Raw genomic sequence first — 18,366 nt, 5'->3', positions numbered from 1 at the left:
CCGCTTTATTAATCTTTTTAAAAAGTGTTGGCAGCAGGTTGTGTTTTTTTCGATGACGTTATCAAATACTAGCCTAAATACAGTATTTTCTATTAAAGAACCAATACTTAACCAGTGTCAGGTAGTAAAGCACACAACAGTTTAGCTCCAGGTAGCTGATTTTATCTCAAGCTAATTTAAAGCTAAATTCATTTTTAGAGTCAACTGTAAAGCTTTTAAAATCGCACTAACCTGCTTTAAAGTTGCTCTGAATGTTGACGCAGATGCAAACATTTGTTGAGCATAAGTTATGTAGCGAGCAAACAGACATGATTAAGAGCATTTTAGCTCTAGATGAATTATTTTTCTTTAAAGGATTAACATTCATCTGTAATTAACCAAAAGTCATGAAATATTTGCAGTTAAAGTCACAAATATGCTGTTTTGGGATTCTTGCTTTTATCTCATTAGAGCTTCCAGGTTGTTGTTGTTTGTTAGCTACACATAATGGATAAACACTTTATATTTAAAGCTTAAAATTATCAATAAACAGTTGAACCTGTTAGATAAAACTAACGGATAAGTGGTTAAAACGGTTGCTGGTAGAAGGTTGGATTAGCAGAGGTTGAAAGGGGTTGCTAAAAGTTACAGAAATAGTTAAAATAGTTAGCTAAATGTAATGCACAAACACCAAAAAAGAGCTCAAATTAATGGATAAACACTCTCTATTGTTTGTATCGCATTGCTAAATGTAATTTAAAACCAGCTGAAAGAATTAGCTGAAAGTTACAAATAAGAAACTGAACTTCATAGCTTAAAGTCACGGAAGTGTTAGTTAAATTTAATGAACAAACAGTGGATAGCTATAAATGAGCTAAAAATGACAGATCCACAGCTCAAACAGGAAGCTAAAAGTCATGGTTACACAATTTAAAATGTTAGCTAAATTTAATGGATGAACAGTGGAAAGTGCTAGCTAAAAATACAGATAAACAGCTGAAGTAGGTAGCTAAACTAAACGGTTTAAACTGTTTGAAGTGCTAGCTAAATTTAATGGATGAACACTGGAATGTGTTAGCAAAAAATTACAGATAAACAGATAATACACATAGCTAAAAGTAATGGTTGAACACTTGAAACTGTTAGCTGGATTCACTGAATAAACAGTTTAAACCGTTAGCTTAATTCAATGAAAAACTGTTGAAACTGTTAGCTAAATTATTCAGTGACAGTTCAAACTGTTAGTTAGATTTATTGAATTAACAGTTGAAACTTTTAGCTAAATTATTGAATAATGATTTACATCATTAGCTTAATTCAGTGAAAAATCTGTTTAAACTGATCTACTGAATAAACACTAAAAACTGTTAGCTAAATTCAATGGATTAACAGTGTAAAGTGCTAGCTTAATTCTTTGAATAAACAATTGCAACTGCCAAATAACCAAAATATCACTCAACAGTTGAAATGGCTAGCTAAAATTATTGAAAAACTATTTAAAGTGTTAGCTAAAAAGCTATAGATGAACACCTGAAACTGTTAGCTGAATTGGATGGATAAACATTTTGAATATTACTTAAAGCTGCTGAACTATTTTGATAAAAATTAACATATAGAAAATGAAAGTATTAGCTAAAAATACTGGATAAATATTTGAAATAATTAGCTAAAAGTAAAAGATGAATGGTTGAAATAGTTAGCTACAGATAAGTAGCTAAAAGTAATGGATAAACAGTTATTTTTTTTAGCCAACAGTAATGGCTAAACAGTTGATAGTATTACCTGAAGATACTCAATATTTTAAATAATTAGCCAAAAGTAATGGATAAACTGTTGAAATAGTCAGCTAAAAGTAATGACTAAACATTTGAACTTTTTAACAAAAAGCAATGGATAAACTGTTGGAGGTATTAGGTAAAAAAATACTGAAAAAATATTTGAAATAATCAGCTTGAAGTAATGGGTAAACAGTTGAAATAGTTGGGTAAAACTAACATAAACGATAGAAATACTGAGCCAAATTCAAAGCACAAACCCGTTGAAGTTGGTAAACATAAAGGAAAAACAGCTAACTTAGCTAAATGTTATGCTAATTGTTAGGTAAAAGCAATGATAAGTGGTTGAACTATTTAGCTAAAACCTTTCAATATATCATCAAACTTCTGCTGCTAAAGTGGTAAAAATACAAAAACTGGCTGTTCAACTGTAAGAAAAGCCAATTGTAACAGTATTAACTTTAATTAATAGTGTTTAATTTGTAATTTTATTCAGCATGAGAGATGTTGAGGGTGTTTTATTCTGAAAAGGTTGTACTGACGTTACACCTGTTGTTGCTGCTTGTCCAGGTGAGTTTAGCGTACGCCTACGAGACCAAGGACGCTCTGTGCCTCGTGTTGACCCTCATGAACGGCGGCGACCTGAAGTTCCACATCTACCACATGGGTGAGGCGGGTTTCGATGAGAGGAGGGCGATTTTCTACTCCGCCGAGATCTGCTGTGGCCTCGAGGATCTGCACCGAGAGCGAATCGTCTACAGGTGAACATCTTCCGACACTTTTTACCTCGTCGCCTCTCCACTTCGTTCCCAATCTTATTATGGTTTGTCCCACAGAGACCTGAAGCCAGAAAACATCCTGCTGGACGACCACGGTGAGTCAGATTTACCTTCAAAATGCAATGTGGGTAAAAAAAATCCTCCTTTCTTGAGTGATGGGACCAAAAACACTCCAATATACTGCAAATAAACACCTTTAAATCTGCTTATAAATCACCAAAAAAGATTCTCTGCATTATGTATTATTCAGGATGCACAATTAAATAACCTCTCTGACCTTAACTGAGCAAGTATTACTGCACATAAGTACAAATATGAAGCCTTACAGATGGATATTTTGAACTTTTTCTACTCACACTACACTTACTTAACAGCTGCTGGTCACTAGTTGTTGAATTGATTAAGATTTTCAATATAAAACATGCTAAGAACATAAAAATATGATGCTTTATTGTAGGTTGAGGTGAAAAAATTGTTAATTTTTGTCTTTTTTTGTGGTTTCAGCTTCAAATTGTGAGAATTTTTTGCTTTCCTTTGAAGCTTTTTCCAGTATTTTTTTTACTTTATTCTGAACAGTTTTGAGCTATTTTATTATTATTTTGTTATGATTATTACATGGAAATGTTCAAACTTTCTATTATTTAGGATTCAACAAGACCACAACAAGATGCGGTGTTGAGTTAAGAATGTTTTGTAAAGTGGTCAACCGTCAAAATCAACTTATTCAAGTAATTTCCTTATTGAAAGATAAGACACTGGCAGTAAAAGAACTATGCATAGTTTTGGGTAGAATAAACCTTTGGAACCATGAACAATAACTGGTTTATCATGACGTGCCATTTGGGTGCAATAAACCTTCGGAACCATACCTAGTTTGTGAGAAAGTCATATTTAGGTAGAACAAGTCAAGTAATAAGACAGAAAGTAGTATTTTGGTTAAAATAAACCATTAAAACCATAATTTGTTCACTGAAAAGCAGCATTTGGGTGAAATAGACCCTTAAAACTATACCTTGTTCGTTCGAAAGCACTATTTGGGTGGAATAAACCATTAGAACTCTAAGTACTTGGACAGAATGTAGTATTTTGGAAAGAATAAACCTTTAAAACTATACATACTTGGAGAGAAAACAGTATTTGAGATAAAATAAACCTTCAAAACCATACCTAGTTTGTTAGGAAGTCCTCTTTGGGTAGAATAAACCTTTAATAAGACAGAAATGAGTATTTTAGATGAAGTAAACCATTAAAACCATAATTTCTTCATTGAACGGCAGTATTGTGGGCAAAATAAACCCTTAAGACTGTACCGTCTTTATTAGAAAGTATTATTTGGGTGGAATTAAGCTTTTATACTCTAAGTACTTGGAACACAAAGCAATATTTGGGTGGAATAAAGCTTGAAAGCCGTAATTACTTTGCTACTAGAACGTGCTTATTGGTTGGGATAAACCTTTACAGTTCTTGTACAGGAAGTAGTATTTTGGGGTGAAATAAGCCTTTTAAACCACATCTAGTTTGTTAAAGAGTAGTATTTTGGGGTAAAAATAAACCTGTCAAATCATAATTTGTTCATTAGAAAGTGCTATTTGGATGGAATAAACCTTTAATACTATAAATGTTTGACATTTATAGTAATAAATTATGGTTTTAAAACTGGGTGAAGCCAGCTTTAAAACCATAATTTATTTGTTAGAAAGTAGTACTAGGGTACATAGGTGGAAGTACTTGGGTAAACTAAACGTTTTATAAGACAAGTACTTGGAGAGAAAGCAGCATTTTTGGGCAAAATAAGTCTCTAAAATCATAAAATTTTAAATTAAAAATTATTATTTGGGTGGAATAAACCTTTAAGACTATAAATACTTGGACAGAAATTAATATTTTGGGGTGAAATAAATCTTATAAACATAATTTGTTCGTTAAAAAGGTTGAAATAAACTTTTAAAATTCAAAGTACTTGGACAGAAAGCAGCATTTTAGGTGGAAGAAACCTTTTAACCTTTTAACTTAGTGTTAGAAAGTTGTATTTTTGGTAGAAAGAAACCTGTCAAATCATAGTGTCAATGTTAGAAAGTACAATTTGATTGGAATAAACCTTTAAAACTATAAGTGTTTGCACAGATTAAGTGGTATTTTGGGTGTAGTAAACCTTTAAAACCATAATCTGTTTGTTTAAAAGTCCTATTTGGGTGGAATAAACCTTTAAAAATTGCAGTTTTTGGACAGAAAGTTGTGTTTTGGAAGAAATAAATCTCTAAAACCCTAACCTCTTCATTAAAAAAAAATTATTTGGGTGAAATAAACCTTTCAACCATACTTGGTGTGTTACAAAGTTGTATTTTTGGTATAAATAAACCAATCAAATCATAATTAGTTCATTAGAAAGTACTATTTAGATGGAATAAACCTTTAAAACTAAATATATTTAGACAGAAAGTAGTATTTTGAGTGTCATAAACCTTTAAAACCATAATTTGTTTGTTTAAACAGAATGTTTGGATGGAATAAACCTTTACAACTACAAGTGTTTGAACAAAAAGGGATATTTTGGCTGGGAGAAATGTTTATAATTACAAATTATTTGGACAGAATGTGGAATTTTGGCTGGAAGGCACATTTTAAACTACAAGTACCTGGATACTAAGTGGTATTTTGGCTGGAATAAATATTCAAAACTCCAAGTACCTGGACCAAAAATGGCATTTTGGGTGAAATAAATCTCGAAAACCATAACTTGTCCATTAAAAAACTATTATTTGGGTGAAATAAACCTTTAAAACTTTAAGTACGTGGACAGAAATTCATATTTTGGGGTGAAATAAACCTTTAAAATTTGAAATACTTGGACAGAAAGCAGCATGTTAGGTGGAATAAACATTTTAAACCATATGTAGTGTGTTGCATTTTTGGTAGAAATAAACCTGTCAAATCATAATTTGTTCATTAGAACGTACTAGTTGATTGGAATAAACCTCTAAAACCATAATTGTTTGGACAGAAAGTGGTATTTTGGGTGTAGTAAACCTTTAAAACCATAACTTTTTGTTGACTTTAAGAGCATAACTTCTTTATTAGAAACTACTTTATGGGTGCAATAAATCTTTGAAACTACAAGTCGTGCTCTTCAGCGACCATCCAGCTAGATAATAGGGCTGTCGTGACAAAGTTAATAAAAACGGATTTATTGGATTTATTACTGAGGCAGTGGACTGTTTGAGCAGCAGGGGGCGCTGTGACTCCAGCTCAGAGCTGATGAACAGCAGACGCTCCAACGCTCAGCAAATGAAACTCCTCTAGAAGGTCGATTAAAACCAAATAAATTCCCAGAGAGACGCAGTAAAACGTCTTCCAGTAAAACCTGACACTTCAAATGTTTGTTTGTGCTGTAAAACTCCACAACTAATGAGCATAAAGATGCAGATTTTCCTCAGATAACCTGAAGGCATTAAGAGGAAACGAAGCTAAAACTCATTATCACTTTGATGGAAGCTTTATTAAGGCACGACGGCTACAAGATACAACAACCTCAAGGACAAAATCAGCAATCTTCTGCTTCCACACTGCATATTTGTGATTCAAAAGTAGTTTCTGCATGTATTCAATGACTTTTATTGAAAAATAGAGGAACCTGCTGACTTTTTCTGTCTAAAAAGAAAAAGTAAACCATCTAAAGAAGTTGAAATGCTAATAATGTGTGGTTTTTTTAGCAGAAATTAATATTTTTTCACAAGATATTTATTTTAATGGCATTTAATGCAGTTTAAAGTGCTTTAAAGGTGACTGACAACATGAAAATAAGAAACCAGAGTACAAGACGAAAGGTTTAATCCAGATTAAATGCAATAAATTAACAAAATATGGTCAAACTAGTCGCTTTAAAAAGGATAATAAACTCCCAAACATGAAGACGTGTTTGTGTTATCTAACAGGAGGCAACAGAGGGCAGCAAAAAACAACAAAATCAGTTTGTACAACAACCAGATAATCTAGTAAGAAGGTTCCACACACTTTACCACTTCAGAAATCAGCATTTTCTTTTAAATTTCTTCTACTACAACTACTGCTACTGCCACCAAAGCTATAACATTAGCCACATTAGCTGCTAACACTTGAGATTTTTCTATTGTTGTGGTGACATTACTATAAAAAAAAAAAAAAAAAAAGTTAAATAACCCACTGGGCGTTTAGTTCCTGCGATGCTGGGAGTACATTAAGACTCTTGTGTTCACTCTAACAGCCAACAGCAGAACTTTTATTGAACTTTGAGACATTTTAGAGTTCTAAAAAAAAGCTCTAGTACGAGGTTAGTTAGCTGTGAGGTAGCACTGAGGTCAAATACTGACTAGCTTGATGCTGTGAGGCTAACTAGTTCTGGGACGTCTTGAGGATTGGCAGAAGTCACTCTGTGGTCTCAACAACGCCCCGCCCACACCTATATCTCATTGGTTACAGGTTACAAGTAAATAGCCAATCACAGAAAGCGATTGTTTCCCCAGAGAGACAGAGGAGCACATCTTCAGAGTGGAATTGGCAGATAAGTACTTTGAAGGAATGTAGTATTTTAGGTAAAATAAACCTTAAAATCCTAGCATGTTCATTTGAAAGTAGTATTTTGGGTGAAGTAAATCTTGAAAACTAGAGCTTGTTTCCTAGAAAATACCATTTGTTCAGAATGAATCTTTAAAACTATGAGTGTTTGGAAAGTGAGGTAGCAGAACTGCTGAAGGTTTAATAAAAACAACAGTCTTCTACAACCATTCTTAGTGTTAGACAGAAAAGATCCCAGTAATTAATTTGTTGGCATTAACAGGTAGTACTGGAACTTATTTTGCTAGGCTATTGCTAAAAGGTTTGCTGAGCTACTTTCACAGTGACTAGGGCTATGCTAACGGCTAAATTAGCAGATTAAATCAAAAAAGAGTTTAGAAAAACACTAATAATGCTTAGAGATCTGAACCTTAGTTTTATATAAACGTGACAGAACAGAAAATATTAAGAATAATAAGACATAGAAGAACAGCAGACAGAACTGCTGTAAGTCAATCAGTAATCTCTAGTAGTGTCTTTTTTTGCCTCTATGTTGTAGGTTTTTGTCTTTTGTAGGTGGTTTTGTGTATTCTTTTGGTCACGTTGTGTCTCTTTGCAGTAGTCTTGCTTTTCTATATTAATTTTTTTGCCTCTTTTTGTAGTTTTGTGTCTAGTGATTTTGTGGTTTTTTGGTGGTTTTGTGTCGAGTTGTTTTGGGTGTTTTTGTAACTCACATTTGTACTTTGCAATTTCATGTCTTTTTGTAGTAGTTTTTGTGTCTCTTTTTGGTGGTTTTGGGTCTTTTTTTGGTGATTTCATGTCTTTTTGGTGGTTTCGCATCTAATGTTTGTAGTTTTGTGTCTTTTTTGGTGTTTTTGTAACTCATGTTTGTAGTTTTGTGTCCTTTTTTGGTAGTTTTGTCTCTTTTTTGGTGGTTTTGTAGCCTCGTTATGCTACGTAGCGTTCTAGCACATGTTGTTAATGAGTATCTTTTAATATTCCAAATATTAGTTCTCGGCCTTTCTCTAATATCAATAATCATGAAGAATATTAACGGTGAACTTTACGTGTTTCTGTCTTCAGGCCACATCAGGATATCAGATCTGGGTTTAGCTGTTTACGTACCAGAAGGACAAACCATCAAGGGCAGAGTGGGAACAGTGGGATACATGGGTGAGTACACCATTACGTCTACTTAAATACTGCACTGAAGTACAGATATGAAGCACTATACTCCACTTTTCATGTCACTTTATGTAAAATACTGTCTTTTTTGCCTCAGTACTTTTATTTGACAGCTGCTAGTTGACCTGCAGATCAATTTTTGCTTATAAAACATTCAAACAGCTTAAAGAATATGACGCTTTGTTGTAAATGAAGGTGATACAGTCAGTTAATCATTTCGATAAATTATTATTTTTATGTAGTTTTTTTTCACTTTTAACGCTTTCAGTGTCAGAATGGGAGAATTTGCTGCTTTTATTTCAAGTTATTTTATTACTTTCCTTAGTTTTCAGTAATTTTTAGTTTTTTTTTTTTTTTTTTTTAAAAACCTAAAAAAAAATTACCTGCATAAGAATTGTCTGGTTCTGATATTTTTTGTTTTTAAATTGTTTTCCTTGTTTTCTAAATTATACAAAATATTGAGCAAAATTACCCCTCCTAAAAAATGTACATGTTGACTCTATTAAAAAGCAGGTGTTAGTACAAAAAGTGACCATGTAATTACAGTTTTACTGTATTTAAATCTGCAAAAAATATTAGTATTTTACAGATATTTCTTCAGTTTGACAGAAAAATTATGTAAATTAAGGATGAAAAAGATTGTAAATTTTTTTTATCAGTTATTTGACAGATTTTTCCCTGTTTTTTTGTTGTTGTTGTTTTTACTAATTAATCAGATCATATAAAAAAATTGGAAAAAGTTTTAAAATATTGTTAAAAATAAACAGAAAGGGCCAAAATTGTAAATAAGATCCACTTCAACAAAAAAATAAACAAACAAAATATACTCTTACAATGTGAGGCCACAAAATTACACCGTATTACTCCATTTAAATCTGTAAGGAAAAAAAGTACTTATTTCAGATATTGGCTGGTATTTGCACTACTAAACTTTTTGACCATTAACAGTACTCCATTGTTGCAAATTTAATTTTTTTACTAAATATTTTCCTTTTTGGATTTTTAAATAAAATCTGCACTGTAAAAAAAATTATTTTACGGATATTTATTCTATTTGACACAAAAAATTCATGTATATTAAAGACTGAAAAATGTTATTTGACAGAGTTCCCCCATTTTTTCTGTTTTTTTAAACTATTAATCAATTACTTATTATATAAAAAATAATAATAATAGAAAAAAGTTTGAATTAATTGTTAAAAATAAATGGAAAGGGCCAAAACTGTAAGTAAGATCCACTTTAAAAAAAACACACACCAAAAAAACGTACAAATTACAAACAATATGAGATCCTCAAATTTTAACGCATTTAAAACTATATTTTGATAAAAAGTGAAAAGTGACCATAAAATGACATTTTTTTTTTTACTACTTTTCAACCTGATATTTCTTCTATTTGAAAGAAAAATCATATATTTTAACCCTCATGTCGTCCTGCGGGTTTAAAGTTTGAAAATGTGGAAAAAATATAAATTTTCACAGTGAAACTTCTGATGTCCACATTTTCAACATTTTTTGGGAAATTTTTAAAAATGTTTTGGTGGAAAAAAAGAAATGTTAAAAATATTTCTTAAGAACACACAAAAAAAATCAACCAAAATCCAGCGAATTTCACTGGATTTTAGTTGATTTTTATATGAATGTTGTTATTGAAAATATTAGAAGTTTTACTGATATATATGTAATCACTTTAGATATTTTTAGGATTTTTTTGGAAGATTTTTACTAATTTTTTTGAAAATATTTACAAGAATTTTCTTGCCAAATTTGGGAGATTTAAAAAAAAATAAACTTTTAAGGGAAACTTTTAAGAAATTATTGGAATTTTCTTTCTGAAGGTTTTGCAAATTTTCAGAAATTTGGGGAAGTTTTTGTTGAATTTTGGGATTTTTTTTCAGACAAGGAAACAATATTTTTTGGTGCCTGTAAATGAGGACAACAGGAGGGCTTAGGATTGAAAAATGGTAAATAATGTTTTGTTTGTAATTTTACAGATTTTACATTAATGAAGTCACTGAAAAATTTGTTTTAAAAAAAATAAAATTTGAAAAAATTGAAAATTGTATTTTTCGATAGAAGTAAATTGTTTCACATATTTGCTGTTATTTGTACCACTTTTACAGTACTCCATTGTTCTCTGATTGTTGTTTGACTTGCAGATTAGAGTTTTTCCCTAAATATTCCCAGTTGTGGACTTGGTAATGTTGGGTATTACAGGCTGCTGGTAGTGCTGCAGCTGTAGAAGATGTTTGAGGATGTGGTTTGTCTTCCTGCAGCTCCAGAGGTGGTGAAGAACGAGCGGTACACCTTCAGCCCCGACTGGTGGGCGCTGGGCTGCCTGCTGTACGAGATGATCGAGGGCCAGTCGCCCTTCCAGCAGAGGAAGAAGAAGATCAAGAGGGAGGAAGTGGAGCGGCTGGTCAGGGAGGTGCAGGAGGAATACTCCGACAAGTTCTCCGAAGACGCCAAGTCCCTCTGCAAAATGGTGGGCGGCCAGTTCCACTTATCTTTCTCTTAGTTTTCCCATCTGCTCAGAAAGGAGGACAAACTGCAACACATTTCTCATTTTAAAAATATTTACAGGAATATTCCAGATTCTGGAGTCAGAAATTAAACTAAGATGTCTTTGACTGGAGGGGTTTTGAGTCTAATCGTGGTGGTTTTGTGTCTTTTGGCAGTTTTGTGGTTTTTTGCCTCTATGTTGTAGGTTTTTGTCTTTTTTTAGGTGGTTTTGTGTCTTTTTTTGGTGGTTTTGTGTCTTTTTTGGTGATTTTGTGTCTTTTTTTGGTGTTTTTGTGTCTTTTTTGGTGATTTTGTGTCTTTTCTGGTGTTTTTGTGTCTTTTCTTGGTGGTTTCTTTTTTGGGTGTTTTTGTGTCTTTTTTGGTGATTTTGTGTCTTTTTTTGGTGTTTTTGTGTCTTTTTTGGTGGTTTTGTGTCTTTTTTGGTGTTTTTGTGTCTTCTTTTGGTGGTTTTGTGTCTTTTTTTGGTGGTTTTGTGTCTTCTTTTGGTGGTTTTGCAACTCATTTTTGTAGTTTTGTGTCTCTGTGGTGGGTTTATGTCTCTTTTGGTGGTTTTGTGTCTTTTTTGGTCACATTGTGTCTATTTTTAATAGTTTTGCTTTTCTATCTTACATTTTTTGCCTCTTTGTTGTAGTTTTTATCGCTCTGTGGTGGTTTTGTGTCTTTTTGGGGTTTGGTTCTTTTTTTCCTTATTTTGCGTCCCACTTTTGTAGTACTTTTGTGTCTATTTATGGTGATTCTGTGTCACTTTGTGGCGATTTTGCTTCCAGAAGTACCACATAGAGAAAAGAAATGACCAAAATTAGGTGCAAAATTGTCACCAAGAGGCACAAACTGACCAGAATTGGATGCAAAGTGGTGGGTGGGTGTGCAGATGAGCAGCCAAATCCACTTATTTTTCTCTTATTTTCATTATTCTGTGGCTCCCATCTGCTCGTATCGAGTTTAAAAAGGATGAAATTTAACACGTTTCTCCGCTGAATGTCCCTCACGTCTGTCTATAATCATATTCCTCCAGTTGTTCCTGCTTTCATCTTCTCCAGAACAGATTATCAGAACAGCAAAGCCTCCTTAAACAGAGCGCTGCCGACAAACAAGAGAAATTATTTGCAGTAGCTTCCATCTGAATTAAAACACTCTTCTGTGAGCTTTTCTGTTCATATACAATATGGTTTTATCCATATTTAGATGGTAATTTTGGTCAGTTTGTGGTTTTTTTTTCAATTTTTTGTGCTTCTTGGTGGCAATTTTGCACTTAAATTTGGTATTTTTGTGTTTCTTTTTGGTGGTTTTCTGTCTATGTGGCAGTTTTGTATTTTTCTAGTGTTTTTTGTCTCTGTGGTGAATTTGTGTCTTTTTTTTTGGTGGTTTCGCGTCTTGTAATTTTGTGTGTCTTTGTGATAGTTTTGTGTTTTTCTAGTAGTTTCTTGTCTCTCTTTGGTGGTCTTGCATCTCTTTGTTGTAATTATATGTGTCTTTGTGGTAGTTTTGTGTATATTTGTAGTAGTTTTGGGTCTCTGTGGTTGTTTTGTGTTGTTGTAGTAGTTTTTTTTTATCTCTCTATGGTGGTTTTTCACCACAAAACCACCTCATTGTTCTAATTTTCTGTGTCTCTTTGTGGCAGTTTTGTGTTTTTCTAGTAGTTTTTTTGTCTCTCTTTGTTGGTTTTGCATCTCATTGTTGTAATTATGTATGTCTTTGTGGTAGTTTTGTGTCTCTTTGTGGCAATTTTGTGTTTTCGTAGTAGTGTTTTGTCTCTCTGTGGTGGTTTTGTGGGGATTTTTTGGTAGTGTTGAAATTTTGTGCCTCTTTGCAGTTATTTTTTGTTTCTTTGCGGTAATTTTACATCTAATTATTCAAATTTGTGTCTCTGTGACAGTATTGCATCTATTTTTGTCAGTTTGTGTTCGTTTATGCCTGTTTTTCATCAAACTTTTTGGTTATTTTACGTGTCTTTACGTTAGTTATGTGTGTCCGTGGCAATTTTGCACCTAAATTTGGTCATTTCATGTGTCTTTGTGACACTTTTGTGTCTTTGTTGTAGTTTGAAGTCACTTTGCACCTATGTTTGGTTAGTTTGTGTCACTTTTGCATCTAATGGTGGTTCGTTTGTTAAAGTTTAACTACAATATTTCAATAGGTGCTGTGCTCTTTGCTTCAGGCTGAATTCACTTCAACAGTAACACCTCATTAAAAACAGCTTCCAGCAAAACTAAACAACAGTTTTCTGATAAAAAGTTTAACCAGGTTCTGCTGTTTCTGCAACACACTGCTGGTTTACTACTTGGTTGCCTTTTATCATCTGTACCTAAAGCCAAACTTTGCACCAAAGCAAAGTGCTGCATTATTTAAAGCCTAGTTTCATTTTGATGGTCTCCAGTTTAACGCTTGTTTTTCACCACCAGCTGCTGGCCAAAGATCCCGGCGATCGCCTCGGCTGTTTGGGCGGCTCAGCCTCTGAGGTCAAAGCTCATTCCATTTTCCGCTCCATCAACTTCAAACGGCTGGAGGCCGGCATGCTGCAGCCGCCCTTCATCCCCGATGTAAGTGTACAGATGCTGCTACGCTGTAAAAATACTTCTGTAAAAAATACTGGGCATATCTGGCAGCAAGGGGGCCAGAAAAACTACTTAAAAAATGTTCAATATTTGAAAAAAAGTGAAAAATAATGATTTTTAAGTCAGTTTAAATCCAGTGAAGTAGTAATTTTATGGCCACATATTGTAAAAGAACAAATTACTATTTAATGTGGACATTATATAGAAAACTACCACAAAGAGACATAAAACAACCAAAACTAGACACAAAACTACCACAAAGAAACACAACTGACCTAAGTCAACTGCGAAATTGCCACAAAGACTCTAGTGCTGTTAATAATTAATCTTAAAATAATTAATTTCTATCAATAAATCAACTGATTAAACATATATCGAGCTGATAAGACAGAAGACAAAGACCACGCAGTTCAGGTAATGTATTGCTGTTATAGTTTAGCTAGCAGTGGGCACCATGACAACGACTTCTGTTATGATTAGTGACCTCCAAGATGACTTTGAGTAAAATGAATCTATATGTCTGCTACTTTTCACTCTGAACAATATCTAATTAATGTTAAACACAGCACAAGGAACACTCTGTATTTTGAAGATTATTTGATTATTGATTATTGACGCTGCCAAGTATTGGTTAAGAAAATAGCTTTGCAGACTTACTTCCTACTGAAGGATCACTCTGTACCCAACCCCTGGGTGTAACTGTTAGCATCACAGCTAGCACAGGCCTGGCTAATGGCATTAAAGGCAGGGCAGGTGTAACTGATAACGTCGTGACAACCCTCCTACTAATTACACCGACAGCACAAGTGTGACTAATAGCATCTTCTCATGTAACTTCCCGTGAAAACAAAACACCTTCAGACAGACAGCTGGAAGTTTCTGTGCAGCTCAGGAAGAGGAGTGAATTAATGTGATTAGTAAGAATGTCACTGAAGCTCATTAATATGCAAAATGAAACCTGCAGCATCTGACTGAAAGCAGTAGGTTTCATGTTCTGAGACAGAGTTTAGACCCAAACAACAAGGGATTTTCCTCACATTCAGAAAACCCGACAGTAAAGTTCAACACCGGCGGAATAAAATTACCTTCAAGGTGTTTTCTATCCCACTGCTCTGACCTCGGATGTGGTTTATTGTGTGATGTAGCCGGAGGACATCTACTGCAATCTATGAAAACAAAAGCAGCAGAAATGTCTGCCTCGACCTGAAACCTGAACAAACTGACTACAATTAGATTGTAAAGCTGCCACCAAGTCACACAAAACTACCACAAAGGGACACAGAAGGACCAAAATTAAATGCAAAATTGCCAAAAAGAGACATAAACTGACCAAAATTAGGTGCAAAATCACCACAAATGGACACAAAACGACTCATATTAGAATAAAATTGCCACCAAGAGACCCAGACTCAAAAAAATTTGATGCAAAGTTGCCACAGACACAAAATTACCACAAGGACGTGAACTAACCTAAATTAAATGCACAATCCTTGCCACAAAGAGACACAAAACTACCATAAAGAGACACAAAACAACCAAAGTCATATGCAAAACTACAGAAACTGACACAGAACTATCACAAAGAGCCACAAAACCAGCCCAGAGACACACAATGATCAAAATCACACACAAAACTATGACAAAGTGCCACAAAATTGCCACAGAGACACAAATGCAACAAATTAGATGCAAAACTACCAAAAACAGAAATGAAACTACTTACAAAGAGACACAAAACAAGCAAAATTACATGCAAAACTACCACAAATAGGCACAAAACTACCACAAAGAGGTATAAACTGACCAAAATTAGATGCAAAACCTTCAGAAAGTGACATAAAACAAACTACAAAATACCCCATATTAGACATAAAGCTACCAGAAAGACACAAATGGACCAAGTTAAATGCAAAAATACCAAAAATAAATGCAAAACTACTACAGAGACACAAAATAATCAAAATTAGACACAAAACTACCACAAATACACACAAAATGACCACAATTAGATGTAAAATCTCCAAAAGATGGACACAACACAACCACAGCAAGACACAAAACTGTCACAAAGAGATGCAAAACAACCAAGATTAGATGCAAAATCACCACAAAGAGACACAAAACAACCTAAATGAGACACAAAAGTACCACAAAGGAACAAACTGAACAATATTAGATGTAAAACTGTCACAGACACCAAACCAGAGTGTCTCTCTCAGGTCTTGCCTGTCTTGATGTCTTTCCCGTTTTGATGTCTTTCCTGTCGTGAGGTGTTTCCTGTCGGTAGGTGCTTCCCGTCTCAGTGTTTCCTGTCTGAGGTGCTTCCTGTCTACATGTGTTCTGTCTGAGGTCTTTCTTGTCTGAGGTCTTTCCTGTCTTGAGTGTTTCCTGTCTGAGGTCTTTCCTGTCTGAGGTCTTTCCTGTCTACGTGTTTCCTGTCTGAAGTCTTTCCTGTCTATGTGTTTCCTGCCATGAGGTGTTTCCTGTCTTGATGTCTTTCCTGTCTTGAGGTCTTCCTTGTCGTGAGGTCTTTCCTGTCTGAAGTGTTTCCTGTCTTGAGGTGTTTCCTGTCTGAGATTTTTCCTGTCTGAGGTCTTTCCTGTCTGAGGTCTTTCCTGTCTGCGTGTTTCTTGTCTGCGTGTTTCCTGTCTACGTGTTTCCTGTCTGAGGTCTTTCCTGTCTGAGGTCTTTCCTGTCTGCTTGTTTCCTGTCTGAGGTCTTTCCTGTCTGCATGTTTCCTGTCTGAGGTCTTTCCTGTCTACGTGTTTCCTGTCTGAGGTCTTTCCTGTCTGAGGTCTTTCCTGTCTGAGGTCTTTCCGGTCGTGATGTCTTCCTTGTCGTGAGGTCTTTCCTGTCTGAGATTTTTCCTGTCTGAGGTCTTTCCTGTCTTGATGTCTTTCCTGTCTACGTCTTTCATGTCTAAGTGTTTCCTTTCTGAGGTCTTTCCTGTCTGAGATTTTTCCTGTCTGAGGTCTTTCCTGTCTGAGGTCTTTCCTGTGTAAGTATTTCCTTTCTGAGGTCTTTCCTGTCTGAGATTTTTCCTGTCTGAGGTCTTTCCTGTCTGAGGTCTTTCCTGTCTGAGGTCTTTCCTGTGTAAGTATTTCCTGTCTGAGGTCTTTCCTGTCTGAGATTTTTCCTGTCTTCTGATGTTTCCTGTCTTCAGATGTTTCCTGTCTTCAGATGTTTCCTGTGTGTTGTGTTTCAGCCTCAGGCCATCTACTGTAAAGATGTGCTGGACATTGAGCAGTTCTCCACAGTTAAAGGAGTAGAACTGGAACCCAAAGACGAGTCCTTCTACAGCAAAGTGTCCACGGGCAGCGTTCCTATTCCCTGGCAGAATGAGGTGAGTCGCACATCTGTTTGAGGTTGTTTTGGGTCTATTTGTGCTTGTTTTGGGTCTATTTGTGATCGTTTTGGGTCTATTTGTGGTAGTTTTGTGTTTTTTGCGATAGTTTTGGGTCTATTTGTGCTAGTTTTGTGTCTAGTTTTGGTTGATTGTGTCTCTTGTAGTAGTTTTACACCTAATTTGGTCCATTTGTATCTCTTTCTGGTAGTTTTGTGTCACTCTGTGGGGATTTTGTACAATTTTTTTTCAGTCTTTGTGCCTTTGTTGTAGTTTTTAGTCACTGTTGCAATTTTGCATCTAACTTTGGTCGGTTTGTTTGTCTTTGTGGTAGTTTTGAGTCTCTTCTGGCAATTTTGCATTCAATTTTTATTTATTTTTTTTCTCTTTGTGGTTTTTTGCGTCTGTGATTTTTTTGTCTCTTTTTTGATGTTTTCTGTCTCTGTGCTTGTTTTGCGTCTCTGTTTTTTTGTGTCCCTTTGCGGTCATTTTGCGTCTCTTTGTGGTTGTTTTGTGTCTCTTTGTGATAGTTTGTGTATATTTGTGGTGATTCTGTCACTTTGTGGTGATTTTTCTGAAAATGCTAAACATGCTGCAGCTGGTGGAGGGTAGAAATATTAAAGTGGAGATATACGGCCGCTGCTCGTTTCACCATCTGTTAGAAACATTTTCACTGTCGGGTTTTTAGTGTTTTACTGCAGAGAAATCGTCCTTCATGTTTTCATCTTTTCTCCCGCAGATGATCGAGACGGAGTGTTTCGATGAGCTGAATGTTTTCGACCAGGACGGGACGGTTCCTCCAGACCTGGACTGGAGAGGCCAGCCGTCGCCTCCACCCAAACAGGGGCTGCTGCAGCGGCTGTTTGGCCGACAGGTCAGTGAACACACCACGACACCCTCCGTAAAGCAGCAGAAAACACATCAGACACACAGAGGGTCAACTGAGTGGAATTTTACAGCGATACTGATCATAATGTTTGGATCTAAGTGTCAAAGTGTTGCTGAAAGGAACTTTTCTACAAGCAAAACACATTTTAAACTGCAGTCGATCAGGTTTTATTATTGTAGGAAACCAAAATTGTGACATTCATTTAATTTTTCAGCCACAGCACCGTGTCATGATTGAAAATAGTGAGGTTGGTTGTTTAATTTACTCTCAATCTCCCGGGTTACTTTAATTAATAAATTATTTCTGAACACCCCTCAACTTTAAACTTACCCAACCTGCTGAGTCTAACTCATTTAAAACATCAATAAAGTGTATTTCTATTGCACCAAACTTTACAAAACACTTCTAAAAGATTATTTGAATTCTTTATTTAGCTATTGATTTTAATTATTTTGCGTTTACTTAGCATTTAATTGATATTATGAACATGTGTTTCCTTGAAGCATAAAGTCAGAGCAGAGCTTCATATGATGCTGCAGCACCTGAGTGTCAGGTTTAGTGCAGAACTGCATTTTCTTATGTTTTTGAGGGATTTTTTTGGAGGCGGAACTGGAATAATGAGGTAATTTTAAAGCCGAACCAGAACCAGAGCATTAAACTGACTAAACTGTCAGAATTTGTCCAGTTATTGTATAAATGTTCAGACTGATGACGAGCATCGGAAAATCTCACAAAATCTCAATGAAAAACAATGAAAGCAGAGCCATAGCTTAGGCTATGAAGTCTTTAGTTTGTCCAGAATCAGAAC

At 34.8% G+C, this 18,366-nt stretch overlaps 1 protein-coding gene across 2 annotated transcripts in view; it reads left to right on the top strand.

The window, feature by feature from the left end:
- grk6 (G protein-coupled receptor kinase 6) overlaps positions 1-18,366 on the top strand; it is a 72,793-nt gene that overhangs the window by 49,403 nt on the left and 5,024 nt on the right. The window contains exons 9-15 of one of the 2 annotated variants that reach the window (XM_055017206.1): positions 2,325-2,515; positions 2,591-2,628; positions 8,147-8,236; positions 10,525-10,733; positions 13,174-13,311; positions 16,532-16,669; positions 17,409-17,543. In XM_055017206.1, coding sequence (XP_054873181.1) covers positions 2,325-2,515; positions 2,591-2,628; positions 8,147-8,236; positions 10,525-10,733; positions 13,174-13,311; positions 16,532-16,669; positions 17,409-17,543 — 939 coding nt within the window. The remainder of the gene's footprint in view (positions 1-2,324; positions 2,516-2,590; positions 2,629-8,146; positions 8,237-10,524; positions 10,734-13,173; positions 13,312-16,531; positions 16,670-17,408; positions 17,544-18,366) is intronic. The other variant, XM_055017207.1, reaches the window with a different exon arrangement.

Source organism: Amphiprion ocellaris, chromosome 14 (genome assembly GCF_022539595.1).
Source record: "Amphiprion ocellaris isolate individual 3 ecotype Okinawa chromosome 14, ASM2253959v1, whole genome shotgun sequence".
In the NCBI taxonomy this organism is placed as follows: Eukaryota; Metazoa; Chordata; class Actinopteri; family Pomacentridae; genus Amphiprion; species Amphiprion ocellaris.
The sequence above is the reverse complement of the archived record's forward strand: the minus strand, read 5'-3'. Positions and strand labels throughout refer to the sequence as shown.